Raw genomic sequence first — 17,771 nt, forward strand, 5'->3', positions numbered from 1 at the left:
TAGTATGGTTTAATAGCGTTTGGGTTATAGGAAAAGCAACAAAATTTATTAGGGGGGTATTCAATCGTACATATGGTACAAATCGATCAAAAAAGGTCGCAAACAGTATATTTAATCACAATCTCTGTGATTTACAACAGTACATCTAGAAGCTTTGATCCTCTGGCTCTCTCTTCTGTTGTCTGTAACGTGGGTGATTATACTCAAAACTCAGCCGAGGAGTTTCTTCACTCCTGTCTTCTGCTCTGAGGTTAATCTTGTAGGAAACTTGATGTTGAACTTGATCCTCAAATTTCCTTTCTTAGTCTGGTCTTTCTGCAATGGCATTCCTTCCTTTGGAACCACTTCCTCGTACTCGGGACTGATCACGTTGGTGACTGGGATAGTCAACCTCCGACCATCAAGTGTAGTCAGGCTCACTGTGTAGCCGGTCAAGGCCTCGACGAGTGAGATCTTCTGTGTGACTACAAGGTCGTTACCCTCTCGAGTGAAGACCGGGTGAGGCTTCTCGTCAACGATGAAGACTAAATCAGCTGGAATCACACCGGGTTGCTCATTGCCTTTCTCTGGGAAGGTGATCTTTGTGCCTTTCTTCCACCCTGGTTTCACATCAATGGTCAATATCTCTTCCACCTGCATAGTCTTGCTGCAAACAAAAAAAAAAAACAACACAAACCGTTCAGCCTAATCACTTAACAAGGTCATGAACTACGACCAATGCTCTGCTTTCACTATGAACTACACAGGAGTAAGCGAATTAGCCTATTTCTATATACAAGCTAACCTAAAGGGTTCCATTTGGGTTCGATCATGACTTACCCGCTCACATCAGCAATCTCCCTGGATATCCTCATCTTCTTGGTGGTTCCTTTGTAAAGATCTTCAAGACTACAAGGCAGCTTGTTTTCAATAGGAGCGGCCTTCCTAGGTCCACTGTGATGGATGGAGCCACCACCGCCTCCTCCTTCGCCGAAAGAGGCAAACATATCATCACCAAACATACTGCTAGAGAACCGTGTACCTCTTCCTCCACCACCACCAAACGGGCTAGAGAAGCCAAAGAACTCTGCAAATATGTCATCCGCACTTCTAGGGTTGAACCTGAAGGACGTAGGACCATCACCGGTAGAGAAATAAGTGGCACCACCAGCGTCCGGAGGTGGCACATTCCCTTTCAAACCTTCCTCCCCATATTGATCATATACAGCTTTCTTCTGAGGATCGCTTAGAACCTATTAATTAACCATCCAGACAATCAAGTCATCATTAGAAAACGGGCCTATTCATTAAGACAAGAATTGAATTTATTAAATACATAATTTACATATATATATATATATATATATAGATAAGATACCTCGTAAGCTTCGGAGATCTGCTTGAACTTAGCTTCAGCGTCCTTTTTGTTGTTGGGGTTTTTGTCGGGGTGCCACTTCATGGCGAGTTTTCGATAAGCTTTCTTAAGATCATCGTCACTGGCGCTGCGATCAACTTGGAGGACTTTGTAATAATCCACTCCCATCCGACCTTCCTCTTCTCTCTTTCGCTTCTTCACTTTTCCTGATATTTCTTAGTAAATTGTTCTGGAAAAAGAACGATGAATCGTGCTTTGTTTGAATTTGGTATAATCGTCGTGCTCTGTTTTTGGGTTGAAGAAGATAAGAAGAGTTTGTTGTTTGGTCTTAAAAACAAAACACACGGACGACTCGTGTACTTTTCTTCTCAGAGTGTTGAGAACTCTGTCGAATGTTCCAGAACTTGTCTGGTCTTTAAAAGTTAAAACTGATTTTTTTTTTTTTTTTTTTTTGGTTTGGGTGACGGGTGCTCTCTCTTATCATCTTCGTAACGCATTCCAATTTTTGTTGCTGGTTTGTTTACGTTACCGTATCTATAGCCCGTTAAGCTGTATTGGACTTAAAGTGGGCTTTTAATAATAATAATTACAGTAGTTATGGATTAATAATTTAATTATTAGGATAAATGTTTTCGTGATCACAATAATTGTCTCTTAGCAAATTAAGCAGTTAACTAATTTATTTTTTAATTTTTAAAAAACAAAGAGAAAATTACACATAATCACAAGAAGAAGGAATGAAAGAAATAATAATTAGTAAATAATTTAAAAAACAAAAAACAAAAAAACAAATAGGAAGAACATTAATAATAAAAATAAGATGAAAGAAGTGTTCTTGTTTCTTCTGGCTGTTAACAAGGAATGGAGTGGGTAAACCAACGGAGGACATTGACAGGAAGTTTGATGAGAGACACAGCGAAGTTGGCCAGCGCAGCGAAACAGAAGCAACATGGGCACAAACAACTCAATATTGTCCTGCAAATTTTTGTTTTCCATTACAATATTATTAATTCACAATTTTGATCTTATTAGTAGAGATCTCTCATCTGGGGTTGATTGTTAAGATGAAGAACATACATAAGCGATAGATTCAAGATTGAGGATTGGAAAAAAAGGAAGTAAGTGTACCCAATGATCTAAAAACAAAAATTAAAAATAAAGAAAGAAAGAAACGATCGATGTGTACCCAATGATCCAGATGACAGCACCAACGAGAGAGAGAACGAGGGCAACAAGAGCAAATGGTAATCCTAGTAAGAAGCCTAGAGGTCTACATTCTCCCATAGCTGCTCTTTCAGAGATTTTTTGCTAGACAAGTTTTAGTTGTTCTGTTTCTTTTAGAAATAGCAAGAGAAAGCACTAAAAATAAAATTAAAGTGTGGTTTTTAGTTTCCACGGGGGGATGTTGATAATATTAAAAGTTATAACCGCCGAACCCACGCGGCGGGCCATTCTCAATTACCATAATACCCTTGCGGTTTCTTTCTTTTTTAAGTCATCTCTCTACTAAGTCAACGGAAGGAAGTCATCTCTCTTCGAAAACTTCCTTTTTCAAAGAGTCAAAGTCAACAAATGAATGCCCGCTCCCTCGTCCTGTTGTGGAAGAGTTCTAGCTAGGACCTTTAACCTTTACAAGAGAAGAAGAAGAGAACCGTATGAAGGGAAGCTGCAAAGTGCAAGTTGTGCAACCACATGAGGGTGTGCGATGCTATCTATTAAGAGTATAAATACTATATAGAATCAAAGCCTTTATTTTTATTTATTTTTTATTAAATTTCCCAAAAATATACTAGTACTTTATAATAAGAGAGTAAAAACTGAGATACGATCATAATAACTAGACCTTCCAACACGTCCTATACATGTTACGTATATCTAAACAATATATACATACCCTCTTGATTCGTAAAAGTCTGATAGAAAACGTGATATATTTGAGAAGACTGGTAATGTAGTCTACGAATATGGGTCACTATAGTAGTGCAATGAAGAGATTTAAACTGTTTACTTTCTCATATCATAGTCCATCCCTCTTGTTATATCATCGAACGTACGTTTGTTCTTAGGCGGCTTTCTTGGTTTTATACTTTTATTTCTTCTTCAATTTGGAATTCGGCTTCTGTTTGGTTCACCACCTTGGTGTCAAGGATACTCCTTTATGATCAGAATATCTCAACACCTGTCAAGGATACTCAGAATATCTCATCACCTCTGTTATAGAAACTCTTGTAATTACAATAACTCTAGAATATTCTCTTGTAAACACTATATAAAAAGCTGTACATTACATTGTGAATATATGAGAAACATATATTTTCTACACTTGGAACGAATTTATCCCTAATCTCTGCATGAAGCATCTCAAAGCTCCTGGAAGCACTTTCATTCTTGCCTTCCTCCAACAAATCCCTTCATGCACATGGCTGATGAACTGTATAATTATATATATATACAACTCTCTAATCCAGCTTTTATATAACCAACATGTTTGACTGTTTGTCATCGACCTGTTACGTGGTCATCTACCTGTATTATTTTATAAAATCGGTTCATGACAAACTTTCTATTGTAAATGTAATTTGCTCACTAACGATGAGAAGCTACGTACCTAGCAAAAAGATTTCTCGATCGATCGTCAACAGCAACCGGACCCAAATCAAACCACATCTTACTCAAGTTCAATAATCTCGTCTATCGAGGGATTTCATTTTTCCATCCTAATTACCAATAGTACAAAAATTCCTTTTACGTAATTTACATTGCGTTCAAGCTTAGGAGGAGAAAAACAAAAACTGCGTACAACTACCACCTAAAGTTGTTTAGACGTGAATATGATTCGAAAGAACAAAAAAAATATACGATTCCGTTAGTTGTGCTTGTGTGATTTGGAGGAATGCATCACTTGGGCTTTCAAGTTCTGATGAGGCCTAATTTCTTACAAGTTAGACTTACATCCGCAACGTAACTACGCCCCATTAGTACAAGTTGGAATATCAATCAACCAAATAAGGACATTATACATTACCGTTAAGAAAAATCAAATAAGGAGATGTTTTCAAGCGAGAAAAAAAAAAAAAAAAAAAACACACACACACACAAAACAAATGGATTGAAACTGTAGCTTTCAGTTTCATGGTCCCAACTAGTTGAAAACAAAGACAAAGTTTTGCTCGCCACAAGCTCCATCCACAACAAAATCAGATTTTTTTTTTTTTTTCATTTTTAACCAAAATAATATAAAATAAACGTACCAGTTGAATCAAAATATTTATATATATCGTTATTATTTGTGATAACAGTGGCAACTTTTTCATGGACTTATACAAAGAAAGTATTATTAAAGTTTTATTACTCACGCGGTTGCGCTTCTTGTCTCTTGCCATTACATGACACTCCAACCTCCAAATATGTAACTTTGGTTATTACATATCTCCTCCTAAATTGCAACAAATCATTCGTCGCTTAATTTTAGATTATTTGTTTGTTTCTTGACGTTTGTGTCTGCGTAACAAAATACTAAAACTAATTAATTGGAGATTGATTGGTTTCTTATCTTTGTAATTTAATTTTGTTAAAACTTTTAATATAAATGTGTTTTTTTGGGGGGGGGGGGGGGGGATATAAATTGCATTCTAAAGCCTAGCTAGCTGATACCTTCACAAGAATCTGATTATTATTTAAAATGGCAAAATTGAACATCGTAATTCCAAGTTAATTGGAGAATGCGTTTTAAGTACATATACATATGATATATGCTATTTACAGCGAAAAAGATGATGATTGTTGGCATCATAATTAATGACAGTATAGGCAAGTCCTTTTATGAAAGTTGCACTTCATTTTTAATTACAAGCACACTGCACACATGATATCGTTTCCATTCTTGTCCCTATCATGTCACATGTGGGTGTGGCCCTTTACATCCACTGATTGTCAATTCTCTCTAATATGAGTTTCAAAATACATTTGTACATAAATAGCTTTTCATCTCAATCTCTTTATAGATTCAATACTCAATTTCCTAATCAAGCTGTGTACAATTCAATGATATATATTCATCATCTTATATTACTTGAATTCATCAGTATACATATTTTATAAACCTCTAGCATTAGATAGTTTAAGTTATAGTAGAAGAAACTATGAAAACATTGCATCTTTGTCTCAACAAAAAATCTCTCTGGATTCCATATATTTACATTTTGCTGGGAGAAGGGATCCAACACTTCACCAACCAGAGTGTCGGACCATAGATTGAACTAGCTAAAATATGAGATCTTATTATGGGAAAAGAGATCCAAAACTTCACCAACCAGAGTGTCGGAACTGAACTAGGTGACTATAAGAACTTAGATATATATATATAGTTCCAAAATTATATAATAACGACTCCAGTAATTATTCTTTTCGGCTTCCTAGATGAAAAAGTAGAATCGTCCCACATTAACGGCAGCAACAAAACATCAAAACCTCTCAAAGATTATTTTGAAGTATTAACCCCATCAGAGAAAGGAGTCTGCGCACACATTAATGTTCAACTAGCAAATATATGGATCTCAATTGACTTACGTACTTGACTTTGATATATAATTTGTAGAGATGTGTTGTAGCCTGTATATAGCTAGTAAGGGTCTGAAAAAGTATTTGGAAACTTACAATAATTTTTTTCATTGCGATTTATAAGCTGTAAAAATTGTTGTGAATAGACATGAATTAGATTTTTTTTTTTTCAAATGTGATGTGGAAACGAGAAATAACAATTATTGTAGCTGTTGAGGACCCATATAAGGTCGTGCATGTCCACTTATACGTAAAAAGAGACAATTCTGTCCTTTGTTTTAATAAGAACATCTTCCAAAGGATTTACTTGCGAGTCTCGTTGTCGTCAGTAAGAGGTATTACAGTAAATGATTGATTATCTACTTCCATAGATATATGATAATGTCATTGAAAATGAGAACCGGCCGGGGGTACGTACGTATATAAGTTGACCACGGCGATCTCCTCGATCGACATGATACGAGGGGGCTTGATAAACCAATCTACCGGTATGAGTTGCACGTGTTCATATACACTCATTATTATTTTTCACAGTCAAATTTAAATTCGTGAAATGACACAACATCGGCAATAGACATTTAGTACAAATTATTAAACTACAAATCATGATCACATGATATGTACTAACCAAAAAGATGCAAATAATCTAAACTACACATAGTACTAAAGAACACGTTTGTACATATCAATTTGTAACCCAATTTTTATGCGATAAAAGTACATATATATATAGGGATACACAAGTCCTAAACTTAATAGATACAAGAAACGACGATGGACTTGTGAAACAAAACATGGTGAAAGAAAAAGAGTACATCACATATTACTCCCCCTGTTCTGAACATCACTAAAGATCTTTAGGTCTACTCATCCCAATTTGATGTGTGAGCTTCCTGAATGTTGAGGTTGGTAATGACTTGGTGAAAAGATTGGCTGAGTTGTCGCTAGATCGGACTTGTACCACTTGAACTTCACCGGCCTTTTGTAGTTCATGTGTGAAGAAGAACTTAGGCAAAATATGCTTTGTCCGATATCCCTTGATGTAACCTTCCTTGAGCTGTGCAATGCAAGTTGTGTTGTCTTCATACATGATGGTCGGTTCCTTGTCATCGGCCATGCCGCAATCTGATCTGATGTGTTGAGTCATTGATGTCAACCAAACACACTTACGGCTGACCTCATGTATAGCCAAAATTTCTTCATGATTAGATAAAGTGGCCGCAATGGTCTGCTTCATTGAATGCCATGAAATTGCTGTACCACCGTGTGTAAACACATAGCCGATTTGAGATCTAGCATTATGTGGATCCGATAGATAATCTGCATCAGCAAAACCAACTAAACATTCTTTGTTATGGTTAGTATAAAATATACCCAAATCCAGCGTCCCTTGTAGGTAATGTAATATATGTTTGATACCGTTCCAATGCTTTTGGGTTGGACATGAACTAAATCTTGATAGGAGGTTCACGACAAAACAAATATCTGGCCTAGTGTGGCTAGCCAAATACATTAAAGCTCATATGGCACTAATATATGGCACTTCAGGACCGAGAACTTCTTCATTGTCCTTCTTTGGACCAAAAGGATCACTGTCCAATCTGAGGCTCCTCACAAACATCGGGCTAGGCAATGGGTGGGCTTGGTCCATATTGAATCTCATGAGTACCTTTTCAGTATATGCCATTTGATGCACAAGGATTCCATCATTTATGTACTCAAGCTGCAATCCCAAACAAAACTTAGTTTTACCTAGGTCTTTCATTTCAAACTCTTTCTTGAGATATTCAACTGTTTGGGCAATTTTCTTATAGGTTCCTAGGATGTTCAAATCATCCACGTATACTACTATGATTACAAATCCTTTGTTTGCAAACTTCTTTATAATAATACATGGACTGATGGGATCATTCTTATAGCCTTCTTTGACTAGGTACTCACTCAGTCTATTGTACCACATACGCCCACTTTGTTTTAGTCCATAAAGGGATTTGTTTAGCTTGATGTTGTGTTGTTCTCGAGAACCTTTATTATCTTTGAGCTCATACCCTCTGGTAATATTATATATATTTCATTATCCAGTGGATCATATAAATATGCGGTCACTACATCCATTAGCCGCAAATCAAGATTTTCTCTTATAGCCAGACTTATCAAAAATCTAAAAGTCGTTGCATCCACCACATGGGAGTATGTCTCCTCATAATCTATCCCCGGTCTTTGTGAGAATCCTTGTGCTACAAGCCGTGCCTTATATCTCACAATTTCATTATGCTCATTTCTCTTCCTCACAAAGACCCATTTGTGTCCTACTGGTTTACATCGAATGGTGTCCTTATGATCGGACCAAACACATTCCTTTTATTTAATGAATTCAACTCCACGTTTATGGCTTCTTTCCATTTTATCCAATCTGGTCTTTGAGTGCACTCTAATATAGACGTTGGTTCATGATCCTCATTCATTTCAAGTGCTACCTTATATGCAAATATTTCATCGATGTCGACGTCTTTCCAGTTCCATTGAATTTCACACATGATATAGTTTATTGAGATCTCATTATTATCAATACCTTCAGGACCTTGAGTTTTAGCGTCCCAAACCTCATTGATCGGTTCCTTAGGTTCTGCCGCGACCATGTCTATGGTTTCTGTAACCTCATTTTTAATTGCACATTTTTTTGATTTCCGAGGGTTCTTATCTTTGGAATCTATTGCTCTACCACGTTTCAAACGTGCCTTAGAATCTGTATCAACTTGATTGTGTCCCTTTTGAACATCAATACGTACTGGTGCATTACAAGCTAGTATGTACGATTTTGTAACTTTCTTTGGATCAGCAAAGGGATCTGGCAATTGATTAGCTAGCTTTTGTAAATGTATCATCTTTTGGATCTCTGCTTCACATTCCAAAGTCCGAGGATCTTGCCAATTCAAGGATGTTTGATTCCATGATATCTCTTTGACCAGCTTGTTTGTCTCTCCACCTAATGTAGAGAATTCGGATTCAGCAAACTGACAATCCGTGTATCTAGCTTTAAATAAATCACCCGTGGTTGGCTCTAGATACTTAATGATGGTGGGAGAATCATATTCAACATATATTCGCATCCTCCTCTGAGGTCCCATCTTTGTTCTCTGTGGTGGTGCAATGGGTACATAAACAACACACCCAAATGTCTTTAGATGGGATATGTCTGGCTCATGACCCATGAGTAATTGGGATGGTGAATATTTATGCTCACTAGATGACCTGATGCGTATAAGTTATGCTGCATGTAATACCGCGTGTCCCCAAGCCGACACAAGAAGCTTCGACTTCATGAGTAATGGTCGAGCAATCAATTGAATTCGTTTAATGAAGGATTCAGCTAATCCATTTTGTGTATGTACATGTGCCACGGGATGTTCCACACTTACCCCCATGGACATACAATAATCATTAAACGCTTGGGATGTAAATTCACCAGCATTATCTAGACGTATAATCTTAAGTGGAAAATCTGGAAAGTGTGCGCGCAGAAGTATGATCTAGGCCAGCAATCTAGCAAACGCTAGGTTTCCAGTGGAATAGACAAACATACGACCATCTTGGTCCACATATATCTCCTTGTATCCTTTCCAGAAAATTTAAAGTCTCTTTAGTTACTTTGACTGGTGATGGCCTTATAATGAGTTTCCGTTGTGCACATGCTACACACATGAGATTCTTAGGGATAACTTGTCTCTCTCTTAGAGTGTGTCCTTTTGAATTTAAGATTAGCTTATGCATCATGTTAGAACCGGGATGGCCAAGCGCTCATGCCATAAAGTGAATTATTCATTTAACATCTTGTTCATTTTCATATTAGCTTCTATCGTATTTATTTTGGCATAGCAAAGGCCATTAGATAATGCGGGTATAGTCTCTAGGTCTTTCTTAAAGCCTTGGGTGATCTCGGTAATGTGTAGGAACTCTTGGTTCCCTTCACCCTTAGTTTCAATATGGAAACAATCCAAACGAATATCTTTGAAACTCAATAAGCTCCTTTTTTAGCTGGGTGAATATAAAGCATCTGGTATTTCAAGATGCGTACCCTTAGGTAAAAGAATATGGGTCTCGCCGTAGCCTTCAATCAGACTAGCTATACCCGCTATTGTGCTAATATTGGCATTTTTCAAAGTGAGATTCACAAAATATCTCTTGTCCTTCAAAATTGTGTGGCTTGATCCACTATCCACCACAAGTATGTTCTTGTCCTCAGTCATTTCTTAATATGGACAAGAATTATTTTTTAGTTATAAAGGAATAAAGCAAACAAACGTATATAAAATAATTGAATTTAAACCAAAATCATAATTCAATAAAATCCAAAATCATAAAACATGGAAAAAAAATAAAAATAAAAATAAATCAAAACAATAGGTGTCTAAATTTAATTATCCTCTTTTAGGTAATCTGAAGTCTCATAATCTATTTGATCATCTTTCTCATGGTCGAAATCTCATTCAACGTGGATATGAACCAAGTTAGCTTCCGGATTCTTTTTCACACTCTCTTGATAGAGATCAACAAGGTGCTTAGGTGTCCTACACGTCTTTGCCCAATGGTTCCACATACCACATCTATGGCAAATGGATTTGGTCTTGTGTTGCGGTTTGAAAATTACGCGGCCTCTACCTTGACCACGACCAAAGTCGGATTGATTCCCACGGCCATGACCATCATAATGGTTTCCTTGGTAATTGCCATGACCACCACGTCCTCTACCACGGCCACAGCCATGATACTTGTCCCTATGAACGTAGTTAGACTCTTTAGTCTCTTTAGGCTCTTTCTTGGTCATATCAGCTTTGTGGGCTTCTGGTAATGGAGTAGAACTAGGAGGTCTCATTGCACTGTTCATTAGCAATAACTCATTGTTTTGCTCAGCAAGTAGCAAACAAGAGATTAGACTTGCATATGTAGTAAAATCCTTTTCACGATATTGTTGTTGAAGCAATATGTTATTTGTTGAGAATGTTTTCTCTATCAAGTCTTCCTCAGTAACTTCCTTACCACATGGTTTCAAGATTGAAACTATCTTAAATAGTTCTGAATTATACTCATCCACGGATTTAAAATCCTGGATTCTGAGATTCTTCCAATCGAACTGAGCCTTTGGTAAAAGAACCATCTTTCGATGATCATATCTGCTTTTCAACTCTACCCAAAGGTCAAGAGGATTCTCAATGGTGAGGTACTGATTTTTGAGACTCGGGGCAAGGTGATGGCGTATGAGGAGAATCGCCTTATATCTTTCTTTTTCAGTGGCCTCATTGTTATCCTCAATGCATTCGTAGAGGTCCTTTGATTTCAGGGTAATCTTAGTATCCAAAGCCCATTGTGGATAGTTGTCACCAGAGACATTAAGTGCAGTATATCGAAGCTTGTTGATCTTTGACATCTATAAGAGACACAAGCACATAAAAATTAAAAATTATGCAATCGATTTAGATTATGCCATGCGGTTTTTAAGACCGAATCATACAATCAATTTAGTCTAGGCCATGCGGTTTTTAAGACCGAATCATGCTGGTCCTAGCAAGGGATTTCTTACATGGTCATGTGGTTAGTTTATGCATGAAAACAATCCTAGACAAATTATGATCTAGTATGAATAAGGAAACATTATGCAAACAATTAAGGTTTTCTCTTTTTAGTTAGTTTTTCCTCTTTTTTTTAAGCTTGAAATAAGTTAAGGATAAGGCTCTAGTATATTTAGGAGAATTTAAATATACAAGAGATAAGGCCAAAGTATGTTTAGGAGAATCTAACATACAAGTTTGGGAGTTATCCTGATTGAGTTTCGATTTTAAGATTTTAATTTTAGGATTTCATGCTAAAACATAGAACAATCAAATAATAACAGTTAATTCATCCTAAACAATTCTTAACCTCAAACAACCGGATTTTAATGTTTTAGAATTTAGGGTTTCAAAACAATCAGATTAGGGTATAGAATATTTAGGGTTTATAGCTTTAGGATTTCGATTTGTTGATTGTATATATGTAGATTTTAGGGTTCAAATATAATTAGGGATCAGATTTGATATATATGTTAGATGAGTTTGATTGTTTACCTTGATCACCGATAGGGTTGAATGGATTGGTCCGGGAGCTAAAGACCACAGAAAACAAACGAGCTGATCACGAACGGGGAGCTTGAACGAACAAGGGCTGATGTGCGGTTTATAGCAATTTAGGGTTAGGAGATTTTCGAAAAGCTTTTTAGAGCAAACTCGTGCTGATAAGGTGTTGTGAAACTTGTTGTTGTGTTATTCATTCAATGATAAGAGTATATATATATATATATATATATATATATATATATATATATATAGATACACAAGTCCTAAACTTAATAGATATAGGAAACAACGATGGGCCTTGTGAACTTGGGCTTAGTATGGGTCGGTTATGGAAATCCATGTTCAGTGAAATACAACAATTATCTCTCGTTGATCAATAATGTTGGGACAGACCAAAACCAAAATACCGAAAACGGTAAAAGAGACAAATACGACAATAAGATATCGAACTTTAAAGTTGTGGCTCTGATCCATTTTCTTCTCGTTATGACTTATTGCTCTCGCTCTCTCTATATATAGCTAGCACATGATTGAATTACTGTCATCTTTAATTTGTCACTAGCAATTGTCAAGCTTTCAAACTTTATATCTGGCTTTAGGGGAGAACAAAGAGACTTTACTTTGGATATCAAACATGTCTAGCTAGCTCTCTATATTCTTAAGTCTACCCTATCTAATATCTATACTTACATACATATTTCTCTCTCTCCAATTTATATTTGGAAATTAAGTTGGATCGACAAGTGAAGATTGATCGATGTTAGCTCTGTCTCCGGCGACGAGAGATGGTTGGGATGTAGCGTCAGAGTTTCTTGATACGTCGTCGTGTGGATTCACGATCAACCTGGAGGAGGATGAGTTTCCGGATTTCGCAGACCACGGGGATCTCCTCGACATCATTGACTTCGACGATCTCTTCGGTGCCGCCGGAGATGTGCTTCCTGACTTGGAGATCGACCCTGAGATCCTAGCCGGGGATTTCTCCGACCACATGAACGCTTCTTCCACGATTACCACGGCGTCGGATAAGACTGATAGTCAAGGGGATACTAACAAGGGTGTTACCGGGAAAGGTGAAGAAGTCATCAGCAAAAGAGACGATGCTGCGGCGGAGACGGTGACTTATGAAGGTGACTGTGACCGGAAAAGGAAGTATCCCTCTTCTGCTTCTTTCAAGAACAATCGGATCAGTAAAAACGATGGGAAGAGAAAGATGAAGGTAATTAATTAAACTAATATTTTTTTTTAAAAATAATTAATAATCTTACATGAATATAATAAACCCTAGCTAGAGTCGATTAGATGAACCGATCTAAAATGGATTTTTAATTTCTTTGAAGTAGATTTATTCGTTTAAATTTAATTTATTTTCTTGCTAATTAAGTCTTCAAAATTTTTTCAAAAAAAAAAAAAAAAAAAAATCTAAATTTCCATATTTGAGTTTATAAAAATCGTGGTAAGACATATCACGTGCATCCCTATAAGCTTAAGCTATTATATTTCTTGTCGAAGATTCATAGAAATTTTGACAAGTAATGAAATCATATACTGTGTTAAAAATGTAAACAAGTTGGCTGCTAATTAAGAATGTTGTTGTCACTACATATATACAGTATGCATGTAAAAAAGTATCGAAATGATAAAGAAAATGGTTATATGTTGGGATGTGTGTGTGTGAAGGTGGATTGGACACCAGAGCTACACAGGAGATTCGTGGAGGCAGTGGAACAGTTAGGAGTGGACAAAGCTGTTCCTTCTCGAATTTTGGAGCTTATGGGAGTCCATTGTCTCACTCGTCACAACGTCGCTAGTCACCTTCAAGTAAGTATTTATTTATATTTACGCTTCTTATTAATTGCATTATTCTCTAAAATAACCAACCGAATTAAGTGTTTGTTATTATATATGGTGTACTAGAAATATAGGTCTCATAGGAAACATCTGCTAGCTCGTGAGGCCGAAGCGGCTAATTGGACTCGCAAGCGGCATATCTACGGAGTAGACACCGGAGGTAATATTAATGGTCGGAGTAAAAATGGATGGCTTGCACCAGCACCCACTCTTGGGTTTCCACCGCCGCCCGTGGCTGTAGCACCGGCGCCACCTGTCCACCACCATCATTTTAGACCGTTGCATGTGTGGGGACATCCCACGGTGGATCAGTCCGTCATGTCTCATGTGTGGCCCAAACACTTACCTCCACCTTCTGCCGCAATGCCTAATCCACCGTTTTGGGTCTCCGATTCACCCTACTGGCATCCAATAGTAAGTTTCCACATTTATAAAACCTTTACCCTCTTTTTTCATCATATATACTAGCTAGTAATTTAAATTTATGAATAAATTGGTTAATAGTTGACAACAAAATAAAAACCCGTTATTACATGGATGCTTGTCTTTCTAATTAACTAACATATTTATTTGGTCGCATGTAGATTCATAACGGGACGACTCCGTATTTGCCGACCGCAGCTACGGTAATATGAACCAACATATCCAAGATTATTTCCGTATATACACCCTTTTTTTGCTTCGATATATATGTTTAAATCGTATTTTTGACTGCTAATTGTATAGAGATTTAGAGCATCCCCGGTTGCCGGAATCCCACAGGCTCTGCCGCCGGTGTACAAACCAAATCACGGCTTCGGTGGTGGTCGTCCGCCGGTGGACTTACATCCGGTAAGAATTATCTGAGACAATGGTTTGATTGTTGTCGAGTTTGACTTCTCGCATTTGATTTATGTAATTATATTCTCTTTTTTTTTTTTGACTTTTTGTGTACATATTATGAATGGAACAGTCAAAAGAGAGCGTGGATGCCGCCATAGGAGATGTATTGACGAGGCCGTGGCTGCCACTTCCGTTGGGATTGAAGCCACCGGTAGTTGACGGTGTTATGACTGAGCTTCACCGTCACGGTGTCTCTGAGGTTCCGCCAACAGCGTCTTGAAACGGACAATCCCCAAAGGCAAAACGAACCAAAACAAAATTCGACGACATGTCTTTCAATTCTTGTATCTTTTTTTTTTTGTTTTCCAAGGGTTGTTTTCGTCTTGACCCTTGTTGAGTGTTGAAAGTCTAGGGTCTCTTTAATTAATCGTGTCATGTTGTGACTAATAAAGAGAACATTTTCATGTGTACGTTATAAGTACACTCTCTAGCTATAAATTAAACGCAAATAAATGACTTATATCCGCTGTAACCGTTGGTGTTAATTAGAACTTGATTGCTAGTTTGAGATATATATATTATATTAATTATTATCATCAAATGATCATGAATTGTATTTCCGGACGCATATATATATGGAAATGTACAATGCAAACAATGGAGAGAGAGAGGACCACGAGATAAGGGGAGAATTGGGAGTGCATGGAGGCAACGTAAAATCCAACGTAACGACCTCTTGTTTCTCCCAATTGTGACCACTCTCTCTCGTCTCCTTCAAATTTTTGTATGGTCCATCTCTCTCTCTCTCTTCATAGTTAATACTTCACATATACATGCGCATACTATTACTAGTATCTCATTTTGCACTCCCACATCATGTACATATGCATATCTTTTTATATGTACGTATTTATATCATAAAGAGACAAAGTTGTAATACATAAATACATTCATATACCGAACATGCATGGTCTTTAATATATATATATATAACCAAAATGAATACAGAATACTCTATTCAAATTCGAATATGTAAAGGACTTCGGTCGAAGATAATGAAGAAAAAAAAAGAAAAAAGAAAGACAAATCATTTTTCTTTCTTTTTCTAACCGGACAGCCCAAACCGAAATGAATGCATATTAGCTAGTGTTTGGTGCCTAGGTCTACTACAATGACTAAATTAAAATCACAGTGAGATTAATTGAACCAAGGGTTCTTAAACTCTACGATAAATAATTAATTTTATTTAACCACAAGATAAGCATAACATGGTTAAAAGAATAATTGAACCAGTAAAGGTTAGGATACACGGTAAATACTAAATATTGGTGGTTGTTCAAAACTTCAAACCTTATAAAAACGGGACATAAAAAAAAAAAAAAAATACTCACAAAAAGGCGATTAGTTTCCTAACCCTAATTGACGCCGTTGGCCGGCCTCACGCCGGCGACGAAACTTGTTTCAGATGCCAAAGCGAAAGAAAAATAAGGGATCCACTCTCTCTCAACCTCAAATCCCGGGAACCTTGCAGTTTGCTCGATTTACTGCGTTAACTGGGATCTCTTCTCAGAAGGTCGACGGAGGCAAATCCACAAACCTCGTAGACCCGGTCACTCTTGACACCCCCGAAGAATTAACTGTCGGAATCCCATCATCTACGCCAGGAGTTGCTGGTCCAGGGGACTCGGCGGCCTCAACGGAAAAGATCCTTTCAGATCTGACATCTTCTCTTGCTCCCCAAGATGAAACTTCTCCACCTACGATTCTATCGGCTGTTGAGGCAGGTGTCTCCGGCGAAAAATCCCAGGAAGAGGTGGTAAATACTGGTGCAGACTCTCTGGGCAAAACTGTATCAGCTATCTCTACAGGGAAGGTCATGCCGACTCTGGATAAAATGTGGTCCAGTCTCCTCAAAGACGATTTGGAGGAACTTGGTACACCATCACAGCATATCACTGGTGTCCCCTTTGTACTCATCCCTGATGAGAATATTGAGGAGGCGAAGGATGAGTTCAAAGATTTCGTATTTGCTCAATTTCATGGCAACTATCCAGAAATGGGTAGGGTAATCGGAGTAGTGAATGCCTTGTGGGCTAGAACGGGCCCGCGTATCTTTGTGCACAACACGGGTCCAGGTTCTTTTCTGCTACGAGTGACAAACGAAAGAACCAGGGATATACTTCTCAGCCGGCACATGTGGAACATAGCAGGGTTCCCCATGTTTGTCTCCCCATGGTCGCCTGAGTTTGAGCCTGATGCACCGAGCATTACCTCAGCTGCAATTACAGTGGAATTTAGAGGAGTACCATACCTGCTTTTCAACAAGAAGAGCTTGAGCAGGCTTGCGACAGCAGTTGGAAAGCCAATGGCTTTGGCTCCCGAAACAGAGAGGAAGGAAACATTTGAGGTTGCAAAGATACTGGTCAGAGTTGATCTTACAAAGGACCTTCCAACAAAGCTCATCATGGGGCTATCCTCTGGACGTGAATTTGAGGTATCTGTTACATACCCTTGGTTGCCTCCGAAGTGTCAGGAATGCAATGCGTACGGCCATGACCGAAGTCGGTGCAAGCTATGGCTTCAGGTACCTCCCATGAGCAAAACTAGGACGAATCGATCTCGGAGTCGACCTAGAATCAATAGAAGATCTCGTCAAGGTCGTTCTCCTGCAGCAGTGTGGAAGATCAAAGAAGTGCCTAAGGAAGCTGCCGGAAATGTATCAAATACGATGGATAAGTCGAAGGAAGAATTAGAGATTTCTCAAACTCCTTCAAGCAAAACAGGGGAAGAGAGAACTCAGACAGTGAAAGACGGAGGAACTCCTTCTGAGGATATATCTAACACAGTGGTCACCAGTATTGAGACTATGACTACGACTGTTGCTGAGACTCCGACTGTTGCTGAGAATGAACAGGAAGTTACGAACCAAGGTACTGAGGCAGAGGCCACAAATACTTTGAATAGCTCAGTTCATGAGGCTGAGGAAAATGGAGCTCCTTTTATTCTGGTTTCGCGCCGGAAGAGTGGCCGTAAAGCCACAGTTTCTAAGTAATCCAACATTATATATGTTTTTT

The 17,771-nt window shown here is 37.8% G+C and overlaps 4 protein-coding genes across 4 annotated transcripts; 1 reads left to right on the top strand and 3 right to left on the bottom strand.

The window, feature by feature from the left end:
- Window positions 1-24: 24 nt before the first annotated feature.
- Window positions 25-1,861, bottom strand: LOC104701565 (uncharacterized). The gene is made up of 3 exons (XM_087462877.1): window positions 1,358-1,861; window positions 820-1,232; window positions 25-646 (listed from the first exon to the last, which is right to left on the bottom strand). The coding sequence occupies exons 1-3, from the start codon at window positions 1,520-1,522 to the stop codon at window positions 211-213; spliced, it is 1,014 nt and encodes a 337-aa protein (XP_087319003.1). The 5' UTR covers window positions 1,523-1,861; the 3' UTR covers window positions 25-210.
- A 155-nt stretch (window positions 1,862-2,016) lies between these two features.
- LOC104701537 (signaling peptide TAXIMIN 2) lies at window positions 2,017-2,733 on the bottom strand. The gene is made up of 2 exons (XM_019236222.2): window positions 2,541-2,733; window positions 2,017-2,329 (listed from the first exon to the last, which is right to left on the bottom strand). Exons 1-2 carry the CDS (start codon window positions 2,636-2,638, stop codon window positions 2,206-2,208), a joined length of 222 nt encoding a protein of 73 aa, XP_019091767.2. The 5' UTR covers window positions 2,639-2,733; the 3' UTR covers window positions 2,017-2,205.
- Window positions 2,734-10,357: 7,624 nt separating this feature from the next.
- On the bottom strand, window positions 10,358-11,339 carry LOC147950377 (uncharacterized). The gene has a single exon (XM_087513177.1). It carries the CDS (start codon window positions 11,337-11,339, stop codon window positions 10,398-10,400), a length of 942 nt encoding a protein of 313 aa, XP_087369303.1. The 3' UTR covers window positions 10,358-10,397.
- Window positions 11,340-12,429: 1,090 nt separating this feature from the next.
- On the top strand, window positions 12,430-15,229 carry LOC104701522 (transcription activator GLK1). Its single transcript, XM_010417221.3, has 6 exons — window positions 12,430-13,243; window positions 13,705-13,845; window positions 13,942-14,289; window positions 14,460-14,501; window positions 14,602-14,706; window positions 14,828-15,229. Exons 1-6 carry the CDS (start codon window positions 12,782-12,784, stop codon window positions 14,975-14,977), a joined length of 1,248 nt encoding a protein of 415 aa, XP_010415523.1. The 5' UTR covers window positions 12,430-12,781; the 3' UTR covers window positions 14,978-15,229.
- The last annotated feature ends 2,542 nt before the right edge of the window (window positions 15,230-17,771 follow it).

This window comes from Camelina sativa, chromosome 1, assembly GCF_030686135.1.
Source record: "Camelina sativa cultivar CO46 ecotype springtype chromosome 1, ASM3068613v1".
NCBI lineage: Eukaryota > Viridiplantae > Streptophyta > Magnoliopsida > Brassicales > Brassicaceae > Camelina > Camelina sativa.